Source organism: Nymphalis io, chromosome 8 (assembly GCF_905147045.1).
Source record: "Nymphalis io chromosome 8, ilAglIoxx1.1, whole genome shotgun sequence".
Lineage (NCBI taxonomy): Eukaryota > Metazoa > Arthropoda > Insecta > Lepidoptera > Nymphalidae > Nymphalis > Nymphalis io.
In genome coordinates this window covers 4,772,329-4,790,207 of record NC_065895.1, presented here as the reverse complement: position 1 = coordinate 4,790,207, position 17,879 = coordinate 4,772,329, and the positions used below count along the sequence as shown (strand labels likewise).

Here is a 17,879-nt window from a genome sequence, read left to right as displayed (position 1 = left end):
TTTTTTTTTAATATTAAATAATATTTTTTTAATAATATAATAATTTCAAATATGTACACACTGATGAACTTGGTAATATTTTTTCGAAAATATAGATATAAGATCGATGGTCAAAGTATATTGTGGCAACTTTTCTTTGCCTACAAATGTAGATTCTATGACTATTGTATTAAAAAAAAAGTTAAATGGACATTTGACATTTGATTTAGACTATAAACAAATCTTAAATTTTATAATTTTATTTATTTTCTTTAAAATGAAAATTCAGATAATACAGTGTCTTATACCCACTATTTATTTTTTAACTTTAAGCATTGTTGTAGTTTTGAGTCATAACTTACATGCGACAACTCTTAAACCTAAAGATATACGAAATTTTTTAGGAACTCGAACTCCTTATCGATTTAAAAATAACAAAAATGATACAAAAATATTTTTTCCTGGTATGTATTATTTTGTTAATATTGTCACTTGAAAGAGATTTGTTTTTTCTTTAAATAGTATTTAAGTGTTTCAAACTTACTCCTTAAAAAGAAGAGGCCTTAGTCAGCAGTGGGTCATATACATGATGATAGTTTCATTTTCTTTAATAGTATTTTATTTCAGGTTGCAAAGACGCAAAAATATGGATGGTCCTAAGACATGGAACAAGGCTTCCTAGTGCTAAAGATATACTCGGAATGAACACAAAATTAAAAGAGTTAAAATATGAAATTTTATTAAAAAATAATCAAGGGAAAGGTAGAAACATTTTAATAAATTAATGTATTTTATATGACATTTTTCCACAATTATTTTAATCTTTTATTTAAGGTCCCTTAAAAGAAGACCATTTAAAGCTATTTGTAAACTGGGCCAATGATATTGAAATAGAGCAAGAGAAATATTTGACATTAGAAGGGCAATATGAAATGATACAACTTGCAGAGAGGATGCAAAAGAGATTTCCGAATGCTATTAAACAAGTATACAAAAGTAAAGACTTTAAGGTATTATTAAAAAAAAATATTAAATAATTAAACTTGAGTTTATTTACACAAAAATATTAAAAAAAGAAAACTAAATGTATGTATGTATTCTTAAGAATTAATGATTGACTTAACATCAATTTTACAGTTCAAATACACAGCTACACAAAGAGCTCAACAAAGTGCAAGATATTTCACAGTAGGATTATTTGACAAAAATAATTCCCAAAGTGTTGTATTCGAGCCAGCGCTTAAAGTTGACACAACATTGCGAGTGAGTATAAAAATTAATTTTTCATTATTATTCTTTTTTACTTCAAGTATTTTATTTATTGGTGGTAGAGCTTTATTGAAACTGGACATAAAACACTCATTTATCATTCAATCTCCTAAAATCAATAGTTATTATTGCTAATTTTAGTGTAATAATGGGCACCAGGGATATAACATTTTAGCATTGTGATGGATCAACCAATGATGATCACAAAAAAATAGAAGCACAGAATCTATATGGTAGGATTTTCTTACATTTGCCTTTGTGCATTTAAACATTATTACTTTTTCCTTTTATCATTCATATAACCTGGTAAAAAAAATGTCCCTGTATCTTTCATTCCATTCAATATTTTATTGAACACATGAAATTTCACATGAAAACTTTTTCAGTTTTACAAACACTGTGACAAGTGGCTAAAGCAAGTTAAGAAAAATCCAAATACATATAAGGAGCAAATATTGTACGCAAATAGTACTGAAATGAATGTGACGCTACAGTCTATCTCTAAAAGATTTGGTCTTGATAGAGTATTGCGCTTGGGTTCGTAGCTCAGTCATTTTAGCAGCTTGCTTTGCTATTTGCTACAACAAACAAACATTATTTCACAAGTTCCTTATGTACACAGTTATATTATATGAATGTGTATAGAACCTTCAGTATTTTCATACTTCTATTTTACTTCACCTGTTAGTATGTGTGTAGGTCGATTCTTGTAAGCGAATTTTTAAATCAGTTCCACTCGACTAATTGCCCTTGAATTTGGCACACTTTTGATGCTGGTGACAATATAGTATACTAAATTTTGTTCCTTTTAATACATGAATTAAATAAAAGCTTGTTTTCAAATAGGTGTTATTTTAAATTGAAAATGTTTTTTTTTATGTATTATATTAAGCAAAAACAAAAAAAAAAAAAGATTAGTTGGCCAATTGCAATCTGTCTGTCGGAAATAAAAGATTATTCAATACAGTATCAAATTTAACATTTTATATAAAACTAATACTGAATTGGTGAAATATTTAGTAGTATGGAATAATTGTTTAATTAGGAAGTTAATGAGAATATCTATCAAATAGTGCCAACTTGGAGTAAATATCGATAGAGGATTCATAAGAACTTTTAAAAGTCTATTTCAATAAAAATATTTTGATTTCATTTGAAATAATTACAAGATCAGACAAAAAAACAGGCTGAGTGACTTTCACTCCAGTTCTTATCGGGTCAGGGTATTTTCTTTTCTGAACCATTTGTAGTTTTTAATAGGACAATCAATTATATTATAGCTTAAATATTGAAAAAGAAAATTTTATTTTGATTATTAATACTTGATCGGTATAAGCTACAAAAGCAGTTGTGAAATTATTATAATTTCTTTACATATAGTGCAGTTTCTATTGAATCATCCATATTTCACAAATATTTTGGCTTTTATGTATTATGATTTATTATTTGACAGTAGTAAGTTAATATTGCTTCTCAATTGTCATTATTTTTTTTTTTTTATATTACAGATACAGTGAGTTTAATTTATAAGATTTGTGGTTATGAGACATCGTGGCATAAGCATTTCACGTCTCCCTGGTGTCTTGGTTTTGACGATATCAATATTAAAGTAAGTTGAATATCTTCTATAAATTGTCTATGATTTATTTATTGTCTTCATTTAGTCCTTAAAAATGGTTCCAGCCATTAGAACACGTCAATTCTGACCAAATATTGTTAGTTCAAAGCAATTTCTTCGATTTGAAGCCACAGGTGAAAACTATATTAGTTAAATGTACTGTATACTGAGTTGTTTTTTTTAGATTCTGGAGTATTATTATGATCTGAAACACTATTGGCTGGACGGCTATGGATTCAGCCTGACGTATAAACAGGCTTGTATGTTGTTAAAAAATATGTTTGAAAGTATGAGGTAAGATTTTTTTATGTTTTAGATTTTTGTCTTGATCCATTGTCTATGTCTATGGGCCTATTTATTACTAACTAACAATTCCCCCGCGGCTTCGCCTACGTCGTAATCAAAAATCCAGTTAAACCGGATAAAAAGGCCAAAATATAGTAATTATGTCATAATATTTTAGCTGTGATAAAGTTTGAAGAAGAAACAAATATTCACAACACATGAAAACTTTTGTATTTATTATTATTATTATTATTTATTTATTTTTTACCCTGGGACATTATTCACACATGGTTATCTGATCCCAAACTAAGCAGAGCTTGTAATATGAAAACCAGACAACTGATATACTACATATACTACTTTTCTTTTGTAAATACATACTTATATAGATAATTACACTCAGACTCAGAACAAACAGACATGTTCATGCATACAAATATCTGTCCTGGGTGGGGAAAGAACCCCCAACTTTCGTCGTGAAAGGCAAGTCTAACAACCAAGCCAACCGGCCCGTCATATATGAGTGTGATTATTATTTTTCTAGTAATTAAAGAAAAATGGATTTACAGAATTGTTATAATGCCTCCTTATATACTATACTCATGTAGTATTTCCATTTGATAGAACAACGATATCTTTGGCATGACATATACGTGTACATGCTACATATACACGCCCACAGGTAAAGCAGCAGTAATAGAAAAAAATTACAACTCTTCTAATAAAACTAAAATTATGGTTAAAATAAACAGTTTCATGCAAAAATTAATAAAATCTATAATTTATGCAAACTAACTATTAATGAAAACTCAAAACTAAAGGATTACTTTATAACTAATGATAAAAATAAAAGATGAACAGTACAGTACAGTAACAGTGAATGTCCCACTGCTGGGCTAAGGCCTCTCCCTTTTTGAGGAGAAGGTATGGAGCTTATTCCACCACGCTACTCCAATACGGGTTGGTGGAATACACATGTGGCAGAATTTCAGTGAAATTGCAGAACATGCAGGTTTCCTCACGATGTTTTTCTTCACCGTATAGCACGAGATGAATTGTAATCACAGATTAAGCACATGAAAATTCAGTGGTGCTTGCCCAGGTTTGAACCCACGTTCATCGGTTAAGATTCACGCGTTCTTACCACTGGGCCATCTCGGCTCTAAAAGATGAAAATGAATCATATTTTTTCAGTAAAAAAGGTCCAAGAGGAACATTCCTCTTTGCTCACTCCGGTACGTTACTGAAACTGTTAACGCATTTGCAACTATACAAGCCAGACTCACATTTGAGAGGAAACGCCATGGTCGAAGTCAGGTCGTGGAGAGCTTCAAACATTGACTGCTTCGCTTCTAACTTAGCTTTTGTTTTATTCAAGTGAGTATATAAACTAAGTAAGTTTTATATATTGTAATATACGATAATAAATTATCTATATAATATTTATTTTTTTATTTGGGTCATTAATAACCTACCAAATACAAAAGTTATATAATGGGAAGGCGTACGGGCAGATAGGCCACGGTAAACGGTGATGGTAAACGGATTCCTTACACAATACGCCATCAAACATTTACTTTGTAATAATAATCAATTGAATATTTAATTATTAATTCCACCTTATAAATTTCATTCGTTTCAGGTGCAAAGATGGAGATAAAATATTATCGTTGCATCAAGAAAGAATAATAAAACTGCCAATGTGTGAAGAAGAACTCTGTCCACTTGAATATTTAAAGGAATATTTCTATGAATCAATTCATAATTGTGATCATTCTGATATGTGCAGGCTTGATTAGTAATATTTTAATTAATGGTTAATCCTTATATTATATCAGTGTACGCTATGCCTTATGTTATCAAATATATTTTTTGTATAAATTATACAACCAGTTGAAAGTTTGTATTACATTTTTACACCAAAAATAAAAAAATACAAAAATACAAATCATATATTATGTGGCTTTTATTATCCAATTTTAATTTTAGATTAATCATTTAGAAATACAGTTTTATATCTATATCCACACACGGTTTTATAACACAAATACTTCATCATTTTTATAAATTTGCAGATTAGTTAAACGTAGACCTATTTAACAGATTCAAAATATTGATTCTACCATGAAGAACTTAAATGAAACCCATAATAAATTCTGCATAAGAATCAACGGATCCTTATTCCGTATCGCACGTTGTTTCAAAGATATCTCTAAATAGTATAAGGAAAAGTCGCTCTCTGCCTGTATGTGTATCCGCTAACTTCTTCTAAACGTTTTCTAAAGTTCTTCTAAAGGTTTTCAATAACAGCGGTTAACAAGTTTATGTATAGACTTTGTAAATATTTTGTACAAAGTGGCTGAACTATGACGTTATTTTGTCCAAAAACTGTTTTCGTACGCTTACATGGCTAATGCTGCTTAACCTTACGAGATAGATCGAAACAATACTAGAAAATTGTAGGTTATAAAAAGGTCTACACATAAGTCTGCGATACTATATATCTATGACACATTTTTAAACATATAATGTATAAAATGTATTGAACGTGAGTGTGGACATAGATACTCAAAATAAAATCCACTAAGTTTAACCGTCCCTAGGCCCATTGCTAGCCGAGTAGGGTTATAGGGAAATCCGGCCTTAATTATATATAATATGCTTAGTCCGATTTTGGACTTAAAATGTAATAATTATTTAATTAGTTACTTATACAATTTGGAATCTTACTCCATACGGAAGAATTCCCTCCCTCCCGAAAAAAAAAACGGAAGAATTCACTATTTATTTTTAGGATAACTTAATAAAAAAATATATAAAAGTAAACAATTTTCTTGCTTTAATCATAGAACGATCACTACAAAATACCATGAAGCTTTACGAGCATCGTAGTCACCTGCTTTTAGCCGCATAAAGGTGCTCGTGAAAAATTTAATAAACAGTAAGTAGTTACAATGTTTCATACGAGAAATGGGTTGCAAGGGTCGCATGAGCCTGGTTTTTACTAGCTTCAACCGTACAGATACCATAATAAACCATGGAAGCATTATGTGTACAAAGGATTTTATATCTTGTTGCATTTTAATAAAAATCATTTTATTGGGTAACACTTTTTCCCAGACATGCTTAAAATGTTTTAATACCAAAATGGCCCTCATGGTTATTATTAAATGTGCAGTCAAAGCCGCAGAAGAGGTTGAGAATTGATATTATCTACCTTAAGGCTTATGTAACAACACTCAACAGTGTTTAATTTAAAATTTCGTTCACAGTTCAAGACAATGATGATCAATTTTGCAACTAAATAATATTTTCTCCAAAAAATAGGTTAATTGAAACTATTTATATTTATTATTGGACCACATAGATGCCACCAGAATTGTGTAAATTATTATAATGTTTGCGCACACACGTATGAACTATAATATGTTCTGTGCATTTAGTTACTCTTCCTTGAGATTGGCTGCCGTGGCCGAAATCGGTCAGGAGGACAACATCATCATAATATGAGAAAATACAAGTCCATTCTTTGAGCTTCTCTTTTAATCCGATGAGGCTGCGATCCGACCTAGCTGGACAGACAGGTGCATTTGTTGTAACTTCTACGACATAGAGTAGTAGTGGTTTAAATAAAAACCAATAACTTCTGTTCGTTTCTGTATATGCAACACTTTTGTACACTGTGGCCTCTGGGCTCTGTCAAGGTAATTCTGCGAGCGGGCGCATTGCATGACAACTATATTTACTATTTATATACAATAAGTCACATGTGTGAACGAATTCGAAATGTACATAAGATTAGTACCATTTACTTTTTGTTATCTTTAATTGTATGTATCTCGATTAGTACGATATAAAAACTAATAAATATTTACTTTTCGATACTTACTCACACAAAAACATATTACAATATAACGTGCATGAATTTATGTTTCCGGTTACACTTTAGAGAAAATTGAATATATGTCCATTCCCATAATAAACCAGTCAGTAGTAACCTTATATATTTCTTGCTGTTACTGAGAATATATCGACAGAATTATTTATTTGTCGGACGCGGTATTTGAACTTGGGACGAGCCAGTTTAAAGCGCTTTTTATGGGAAAGGAATAGTTAGCATATATCTCACTAATGAGTATAACTTTATTCTCCGATTAAGAAGCTAGAATCTAAGCATGATCAGGCCCGGACTTAGGCATCCAAGGCCCCTACGCACTGACATTTGAGGCCCCCTATTTCGAAATGGTGCAGTTAAATGATATTGTTTTTAGCTGGGTAATAAATATCTTGAATGAGCATGACCCGTTTCACTTCCATAGCGGTTTTATAGGTACATTAATCATGTCACAAAATATTTTTGCAAAACTTGCAGGTTTCTTGATTGACACTGTTAATCATCGCAAAGCATGAGATGCCAATATAACTTTACTTAACATACTTTTTATTTTTAACAGCCTATAACCACGTTTTATATTATAAATATGCGTTACAGAATATTGCATGTGCTTATATAATGAAAAACCATTAGCAAAATTTAAGCTACATTTAATGAGTTACTAATTGTTAATACATGATTGTTAGCTCTTCATATAATTTCATCGAAATATATTTTAACGGTTATAAAAATAGAAATAAGCTTTAGGATCTGTGTATTGTGTACACGTATGTAATTATATACAGTGCAATAATTAAATGTACAATGTATCCTGAAACAGCGCAAGTATTGGTTGTAAAATGGCTATAACAGAGAACGTTACAGAGAAACGCATACATAAAATTTTTGAGATCGATAAACATTACCCCTTGAACCAGACATTACTTACAAACAGGAAACTTAAAATTTATGTGAAGGTTCGCGGGAATTGGGTCGTGGATTCGTAATTATATCCATTAATCTTATTCAAACTTTTCGCTCATTTTATGGACTGCCGTATAGATAAAGTCTTTTGCTGGAATTAAATATTGTATTCGAGAAAATCTTTTATGAGATGAAATGCTTAAAATTTTTTTTTTATTTAATAGGCACAATAGCTTCTCCACGGTTAGTCGTGACGAGATAAACAAACATACAAATTGACACTTTCTCATATATAAGTCTGATGATCAATATTCTTATGTAATTTAAAAACATATTATTTCGTAAAATATACAGTAGAAAATATCGTTTTAAAGTAATCAAAAATAAAAATTCTCCACTTTCAACACAATCTCATATATTAGATATATGTTGGTATAAATATCTCTTAATATTAATAGACTTCGATACCTTTTGTCATATTATAATGAAAGTTGGTATATATGTATTTATTTATTCTAGGCTTTTATATATATTATATATTTTGTTTGTTTGACGCTGTAAAACTTTTGTCCCGTTCAAGCAACCGCCATGAATATTGGGCACAGAGAATATTGTGACGCAACTCCTATTTGGTAATAGTTTAATAAAGAAAAGTAGCTAGTATTTATCCGTGCAGTGATGGAGAAAGAATACATTTCACTGCCCCTCTCTTTCCCATGGGTGTCGTAAGAGGCGACTAAGGGATATCTGAGCGACCATCTGCTCATCTGGTGGTAGGATGCTAACATCCGCCTGGCTTGTTACCACCGTACGCATGGTGAAAAACCCGTGCAGTGATGGAGAAAGAATACATTTCACTGCCCTTCTCTTTCCCATGGGTGTCGTAAGAGGCGACTAAGGGATATCTGAGCGACCATCTGCTCATCTGGTGGTAGGATGCTAACATCCGCCTGGCTTGTTACCACCGTACGCATGGTGAAAAACTCGTGAAGTGGCTTGCAGCCGCGTTTCGAGGTCAGCCAGCGTACAGCCAGTGCCCGAGCGAGTATTGCCGCGATGGGTGTTGGTCCAGTGGAGACGGCTATTGAACCAATGCCGGGGGAAACTGTATTGACCTGCCGGACAGGGAGACCCGAAGAAACGGCTGTTCCGCGTGCCTAACCAGCTCGCGAGGCTGCCCCACCAGGCCACGCATAATCTCGGGGTGGACCGTCGTGCCGGTTGGTGACCGGAAGGTGGGGTCCCGGCGGCCACTTCCGGGGGGGTTCGGGGGCCCTTCCGTCCGGCGGATCAGTATATTTTCCTTTTTGGCAAACATTTGGGAAAACACGCCTCCATACTTTGCCCATCCCTATCGTGGCAATACGTCGCTCGCTTCACGTCTCTTTTCCTTATTTTTCCAAATGGTAGCGCAAATAAGAAATAACGGTCGTTCAGCGGTGTACACCCCCACCATACCCACGCTGTTTGAGGTCGAGTTCTCTAACATCCGAGGACTCCACGCTAACCTCAACGCTGTCCACCACCATCTCGAGACAGCACGGCCAGCAATGTTGTTTCTCACGGAGACGCAAATACTCCGCCCTGCCGACACCAGCTACCTTAACTATCCCGGCTACATGCTTGAAGAATCTTTTAAAGCGAAAGCCGGAGTATGCTTGTTCGTCAGGGCGGATGTTTGTTGTCACCGATTGCGCTGCTTGGAGGACCCCTCCTTCTCCATGTTGGTGGTACGTGTAGACCTGGTTCGTCAGAGTCGAGTCTACGTGTGCCTCTACAGATCCCACAATGGTGACTTGGAGACAAGCCGATTATTCGACCATCTTAGTCGGGTGGCAGATGCTGCGCAAGAGCAGTTTCCTAACGCGGAATTGGTGTTTTTGGGGGATTTTAATGCTCACCATGAATCATGGTTGAAATCCCTCAAAACTGACCATGCTGGAAGAACTGCTCATGCTTTTGCTCTCACACACGACTTGACCCAACGGGTTGATCAGCCCACCAGGATCCCAGACATTGATGGGCAAGCGCCTTCTCTACTGGATCTTCTGCTGACTTCTCACCCGGTGGAATATCAGGTTGTGGTTCAAGCTCCACTTGGTTCTTCGGATCACGGCCTTATATCTACCAAAGTGCCACAGGCCAAGCTGCCGCCATCAGCGGTATGCATACACGAGAGCGGATGCACAGCGCATTGTACAGATTGGTCATGACCTTATTTCGCATCCTAGGGGCTCCCGTAGCTTCTGGCGTCTGACCAAGTCTGTGCAAAACAATTTCTACCAACCTTCGCTGCCACCGCTCAGAAATCCGGACGGATCGCTAGCTCACAGTCCGCAGGAGAAAGCCGACCTCCTGGCTAAACTCTTTGCCGACAACTCTGTGATCGATGATTGTAGTGCGCAGCCACCAACAATACCTTCATGTGGCCACACGATGCCTGACATCAAAATCAGGCAACGTGATGTGCGTGCGGAGCTGCAATCACTCGATATACGGAAAGCTAGCGGTCCCGATGGAATACCAGCCATTGTGCTGAAGAAGTGCGCGGCGGAGCTGTCTCCTGTGTTAACGCGCCTGTTCCAACTTTCTCTCTCTTCGGGATGTGTGCCGGAGGCTTGGAGAAGAGCTAATGTGCTAGCGGTTCCCAAAAAAGGGGATCGGTCTGACCCGGCAAATTATCGGCCAATAGCTATCACCTCAGTACTTTGTAAGGTGATGGAACGGATTTTAAACAACCAACTGATCCATTACCTAGAAGATCACTGTCTAATTAATGATCGTCAGTACGGGTTTCGACCAAAACGGTCCACAGGTGATCTTCTAGCGTACGTAACGCACCTCTGGGGTGAAGCTATCGACAAGCATGGAGAATCGTTGGCTGTCAGCCTCGATATCTCCAAGGCTTTCGACAGGGTCTGGCACAGAAGTCTTGTCTCCAAGCTACCGGCATATGTTCTGCCTGCTCAGCTATGCACCTGGATTGCCAGCTTCCTACACAAGCGTAGCCTTCGTGTTTTAGTAGATGGTTGCGCTTCACAATTCTATGTAGTGAATGCTGGCGTCCCCCAGGGATCTGTGCTATCTCCCACACACTTTCTTTTGCATATCAATGATATGCTCTCTCTTGCGAACATACATTGCCATGCAGATGATAGTACAGTGCATGGTGGATACCACGGACGTGCAGTGGCTGGGCGGGCGGAAACTGAGGAGAGGCGGGAGAATCGTGTTATTGAACTCGATAGGACATTAGAGCTCATCGCCAAATGGGGTTCTGATAATCTTGTTGAGTTTAATGCCAAGAAAACACAGGTATGCGCTCTCACAGCGAAAAAGTCACCATTTTACCCTCATCCCTCCCTCTGTGGCACACCGCTGATGATACAAAGCAAAATCGCCATGCTGGGGATGGACGTTCGCTGCGACCTTAGTCCAAGGGATTACATCGAGGCTATTATAAAAACAGCTTCACGAAAACTCGGAGTTCTGAACAAGGTGCGGCGTTTTTTCACGCCACAACAACTGTGCCTGCTGTACAAAACACAGGTACGGTCTTGCGTGGAATATTGCTCGCACCTTTGGGATGGCTCCGCTAAGTACCTACTTGAGGCCTTGGACCGGTTGCAGCGACGAGCAGTACGCATTATTGGCGACGTAAAAGTCACAAACACCCTTGAACCTTTACAATTGCGTCGCGAGATAGCAGTACTGAGCGCTTTCTATCGTCTGTATCACGGCGAGTGCTCTGAGGAATTATTCTCTCTAATTCCTGCTTCCCCCTTCCTTCTTAAGTCCACGCGAGCTGGTTCTCGATGTCACCGCCTAACTGTGACATCAATTCCATCGCGCACAAAGAAATTTGGCAACTCCTTTCTTTGTCGCACTACTAAAAAATGGAATTCCTTACCAGCTCACGTGTTCCCCTCCTCTTACAACCCGGGTTCCTTCAAACGAGGCGTGAAGAGGCATCTTGCGGGCCGGCAAGGCCGGGACGGCTAGTACAGAACATTCTTCCCGACTGTACTGGCCGTCGTCGCGTTTGGACTCTACTACCACTTACCATCAGGTGGAGTAGAGTCATTTGCCATTCCGGGGCATATAAAAAAAAAAAGTATTGTATTAATGCAGCGAATAAGCGAAAGGGCAGTCTCTACCGAAAGTTTTACGGATAATAGCTCGATTTCGTAAACAAGCTGCTATACATAAGACAATAAGACATAACGGTAATTTAGATAACAGTAATTTTTATAAATTACTTAATGTTTAAAACACTTAAGTTAGCTTTGATGATTTTTACTGTTCCGTTAAATAACATTTTAGTACAACCGTTGTATTAAGTTTATACTCTAATAACATTATTGGGTTAAAGGGGTCATGTGCGATTTAAAATGTTTATTAACTCCCTTCATAAAGCTCTTTGGAACACAACGCGTCTGAAATACTTTACGACTCATTAAAATAATACACTGTTTAGAATTGAACGAGCTTGCATCTAAAATACAGAGTGATCGTTATATCAAAGAATATATGTAGCGTTAAGATATATCAAGTAATTTGGGAGCTTATTACACATCACATTAAAATATAAGGGAGTAGCAAAGTAATTTTTGTATTCTCTATTTTTTAGTACTCTATTATATATCTATATAAAGATTTGTATTATTTTTATATTTTAAAATAACGTGATTTTATTTATTTAGATTATGATATAATTTACTTATATTCTTTCTGACACTAACAGAGTTGACGACTGATTAAATTATAGAATTATTTAACGAATTAGAACCTGTGACTTTTAAAGTACCTAGTGTACGCATGGTTATTAGCTTATTATATGTATGTGTTATTAGCTTACGCCCAACAGGCGTTACCAATTGTAATGCCTTTTTAATTTAGTTTAAAGCTCTTATTTGATGTACCAAGTCACGCTTCAGGCTTTTTTTTAATATAAAAATTGTACGCGCACGGGCAAATAGGTCATTAGATGGTAAGTGGTCATAACCGCTCACAGAAATTGTCACTGTATGAAATATTATTATATTAACCAATTCTTAAGTCAGCAATTCTCCACCTTGGGAACTAAGATGTTCCGTCACCTGCCTGTCGTTATTGGCTCACTCATCTTTCCAATCGGAACACGCCAATACTAATTGCTTTTTGGTGTTTAGAATATCTGATGAGTGGTTGGTATGTTACCACAAAGTACTTATAGGTACCTAAATCACCAATAAATCACCAGAGCTTACTGGTGGTAGAGCTTTGTGCAAGCTCGTCTGGGCCACCCACTCATCAGATATTCTACCGCAAAACAGCAGTACTTGGTATTGTTGTATTCCGGTTTGAAGGGTGAGTGAGCCAGTGTAATTACAGGCACAAGGGACATAACATCTTAGTTCCCAAGGTTGGTGGCGCATTGGTGATGTAAGCGATGGTTAACATTTCTTACAATGCCAATGTCTAAGGGCGTTTGGTGACCACTTAGCATCAGGTGGCCCATATGCTCGTCCGCCTTCCTATTCTATAAAATAATAATAATAATAAGTTATGAAAAATATATAAAATTTATGATTAAATCCTTCACGCTCGTGCCAACAATAACAAAAGCAAGTACCTATTCATTTGTACGTAAAAGAAATCGAAAAATAATAATGAACCTTGTGACTCGATCAAATTCGAATAAAAATAATCACCGTTAAAAGTACAAATATTTTGAAAATCGTCAAGTTATTATTGTAACTATTTTCGGTAACACAAAACATGACATTTAAAGCTTGAACACTAGATATAAAGACTTAATCCAATTTATACGTGTATTAAAGAAAGGAAAAAGGATAACTTTGGAAACTCAAACAATCCAGTCGACAAAGGATACACTCTGAACTTAATCTTCGACGTAAAAAGAGATCACGATTACATTTAATTAAACCTGAAAAGTCTGTTTCATCGTCAACGGATGTAACTCAACAAGAGTGAAGTTTGAAAAGAGTTGGTGTGTAAATTTTTAAGTCGAAAAAAATATATATTTACACCTCGAACGTTTCAGCGTGTTAGTATTCTATTATCGTCACAAAATGAAATCGCAAATCGCTCAGCTTTCATTGTATCTAACATATATATTATCCGTAACCCGTAACAGCCTGTGAATGTCCCACTGCTGGGCTAAAGGCCTCCTCTCCTCTTTTTGAGGAGAAGGTTTGGAGCTTATTCCACCACGCTGCTTCAATGCGGGTTGGTAGAATTCACATGTGGCACAATTTCAGTGAAATTAGACACATGCAGGTTTCCTCACGATGTTTTCCTTCACCATAAAGCACGAGATGAATTATAATCACAAATTAAGCACATGAAAATTCAGTGGTGCTTGCCCGGGTTTGAACCCACGATCATCGGTTAAGATTCACGCGTTCTTACCACAGGGCCATCTCGGCTTTTATATTGTATTTATATTATGATACAAATAAAAAACACTACCTGCAAGAGATTTATTTATTTCATATTATACAGTACACCCATTAACTATTAACCTATTTCTTTGTTTACCTGTATGTACCTGCGTGGGTGTATGTTTCAAGATGCGTGTAAAATTTGAATTTTGAATTCTAATTTTATATTATTATATAGAGATAGATTTTATTAAAAAGATAGTGTTTTAAACTTAATCATAAAATTTATGCAAAAATATAACTATAAGGTTAAAGTACACTTCTGTTAATAGTGTACCCACGTGGGCATATGTTCTAGGCAAATACTATTTCCACGTCAATGAGTAAACATTTCTAAAAATGTTTGAGGGTATTTTTAAATATGTTGTTATTACCTGATTTACCTTAATAGTACAGATGTGAACTGATCAATAAATATTTGTGTGTTTAAATTTTTTATTCTCAATGAATGTTTTTTCAACGTGTTTTTTATAGTCTTTTGTTTTCCTGTAGTAAAAAGTTATACATATAGTTATACTAGTATACGATATAATTAAATACCCCTAATATAAAATACTAAGGAGAAGGTTTGGAGCTTATTCCACCATGCAGCTTTTTCTAAACAGTATGGGTATCAAAATTTCAAATTAAATATATTCAGTCGATCCTGTCCGTTTTCTAAACGTACTAGTACTCAGGTACTAGTACTAGTGCTCAGGTACTCGTACTTCATCATCCTTTTTAAATTATGATTAATAAATAATTTGTAAATGTAAAAATAATTAACAGCCATTAATGTAATAATGTAGGTAGATCAAAGCTTCTTTGATCGTTTAAAAATAAGCAACGCTGATACATTATGAAAATAGCGTTTCATGGATTTTTGGAACAATACAATATAGCTTCTAACGAAATTAATGCTCGTTATAGTTGTAGTGAGTTAAATATGTCTATGTTAAAGCTTATATAAAACGTAAAGCAATAGCTTTAGCAATATATAACAAGCATAGATATTTTTTCTTAAAATAAAGTAGCAACCTATTATTTATATGCCACTGCTGAACTCAAGCCTCCTTTATTATTTTTCCTTCACAATGTAAGCACGTGAAAATTAAGTGTACTATAGCCCGGATTTCAATAATCTTCGGTTAAAATTCACGTGTTTCAACCACTGGGCTGACTTTAATTTTCTTCTACAGTAGAGCTAAAATCACGTCGGCAAAAAGAAAGAAAAAAGTCGGTACTAGAATTTTATTTAAAGTTATTTTCAGTGAGCTGCTTCCTAGAACGAAGTAATCGTTTTATAGGAACGCAATCTGAACTTTAGTAATAAGTTCTTCAGATCCTAGTTATCATCTAAAGTTAGTCTTTGGCAACTATCGATTGCTAGACAAGAGTTATTGTGTCACGGTGTTGGCAAATGCATCGGGCAGCATGCCACGGTTCAATGACTTATACGCACACGGTTAGCCTATTTCTGTCATTATTTTTTTTGCTTGTAAACAAATTAATTAATCATAGTGTCATGGGCTATAATTATTGTCTAACGCTTCGTTATGTCATGTCTCGTAAGCAAAATTATGTTTTTCGTTACTAATCATGTATTTATGATAAATATAATATCAGTTTGACTTTTATAAGAGTAATTAATATGTATTACCTATTTGTTGTTTCTTTCATATTGATTTTATTAGCGAATGAAAAAATGCTATTGTTTTGACTAAATAGAAAAACATTTAAGAAGAAAACAATTTGTGTTACAGTCGGCGATAAGAAGAAATAACTAATTATCCAAAACTAAGAATATATATTATAAAACAATTGCTAAATGTAAATTCTTAATTATATGATTTATAAAAACGTGTGACTGGCTAACCTAACACATTCTATAAACGAAAATGGTAATTTTGTCAGACCGTAATATATATTTTTCAAATATATAAAAAGAATATACGTTGCAATTATTTTTAAGTGCTTAAAAATTTTCTCGTTTCAACGTCTTCAAGTTTACACAAAATAACAAATTTCGGGTGTGAAGGAAATTTTAATACGATTGCCAATAATTTGATAGGTTTCCTTAGGCTTATGGGAAACTGCTTACAGTAGGAACGTTTAATTCCGAAAACCTATCGTCGTTAAAATAAACTTTGCAAAGTCTTTTATACTTCAATAATAATAATCAGTAATCCTGCGCAAACTACAATATTTTTTTGTGTAAATAGCATGGAGTTTTTTTTTCAAATTTAAAAATAGGTAACATGTGGGTTATCTGTGGATACATATTGGTGGAATACCTATGAATGGTAAGTGATTGTGACAACCCATCGACATTGGCACTGTAAGAAATATTAATCATAATTTACATTGTTAAAGCGCCACCAACCTTGAGAACTAAGGTTTTATTACCCGTGTGCCTGTAGTTACACTGGCTCACTCACGTTTTAAGCCGGAAGACGACAATTCTAAGTATTTATTATTAGGTTTAGGGCTATTTAGCCCTAAACCTATAGTTTATACATCATTATGTATATATGGAAGTGTGTATTTATTTACGGTGGTGGTGGTGGTGGTGATTCACGGTGGTAGGTATACATATATAACAATTCATTAATACAGAGTTGCAATTGATAAAATTTCATACTAATTTAGGATCTTAATTTATTGAGCTGGACAGAAGTATTCTCTTACAACTGAAAAGTTCGTTAAATTAGAGAATTAATTAAAATAAATGAATTATGATCGTTAAATAAACGTAAATAAATATGAATTTGGTAAAATAATAATAAATTTCTATAAATCACGATTAAGCCGCCAAAACAACATGAAACCTAGTTTACCTTAAGCGAAAAAGCAATAGACAAATAATGGAAAAGTTTCAAACGCCTTCGGTAAATGGAGCGTTATACTTACAAGTCATTGACTTTCATGATAATAGGGAATATAATTATGAAATGAAAAAAGTGGGCGTGTTGACTCGTAATAAATTCATTTTTATGAAGTGTATGTTTAATAGGAACGTATTGTAATGATAACCATGTGGTTATCATGCTACAAAAATTACACCGAAATGTAATGGATAACATTATCCATATAACACTTTAATAAAATTAGCTTTGTTATAACAATAATTCGTTTTTTTTTTAAATCCATAGATGATCTTAAGATGCAAAACCTTCTCTGGCTAAAAAATTTGATTCAAATCATTAGAACTGTTTCCGATATACCTACACGAATTTTTTTTTTTTATAATTTTTGTTTAGCAGGCTATGTTGTTAAATGTTTTTTTTATTTTTTAATAATATTAATAGTAATACCTTTTTTCTGACATATATTGTTTATAAATTGAACGATATCTTAAGGGGCCAGAAAAGACATGTAGATTTTCACAACTCTAGGTAGTAGGCCCGTATATAAATTGTTGAGATGCAGTGTAATTCTTTAAGAACTTACTTCATTACTCATTCTTGAAATACTGACAACTGACTTATGTTAATTATGCTATTTT

The 17,879-nt window shown here is 34.6% G+C and overlaps 1 protein-coding gene across 1 annotated transcript; it reads left to right on the top strand.

Annotated features, from left to right (window-relative positions):
- The first annotated feature begins 191 nt into the window (after positions 1-191).
- LOC126770303 (multiple inositol polyphosphate phosphatase 1-like) lies at positions 192-5,104 on the top strand. Its single transcript, XM_050489657.1, has 9 exons — positions 192-443; positions 607-741; positions 814-989; positions 1,117-1,242; positions 1,635-1,785; positions 2,757-2,857; positions 3,051-3,160; positions 4,346-4,528; positions 4,794-5,104. Exons 1-9 carry the CDS (start codon positions 257-259, stop codon positions 4,948-4,950), a joined length of 1,326 nt encoding a protein of 441 aa, XP_050345614.1. The 5' UTR covers positions 192-256; the 3' UTR covers positions 4,951-5,104.
- The last annotated feature ends 12,775 nt before the right edge of the window (positions 5,105-17,879 follow it).

Coding starts and splice junctions, on each gene's coding strand:
- LOC126770303 (XM_050489657.1), top strand. CDS start 257: ATGAAAATTCAGATAATACAGTGTCTTATACCCACTATTTATTTTTTA. Junction 1,786..2,756: donor TGATAGAGTATTGCGCTTGG/GTTCGTAGCTCA, acceptor TTTATATTACAG/ATACAGTGAGTTTAATTTAT. Junction 3,161..4,345: donor AATATGTTTGAAAGTATGAG/GTAAGATTTTTT, acceptor ATATTTTTTCAG/TAAAAAAGGTCCAAGAGGAA.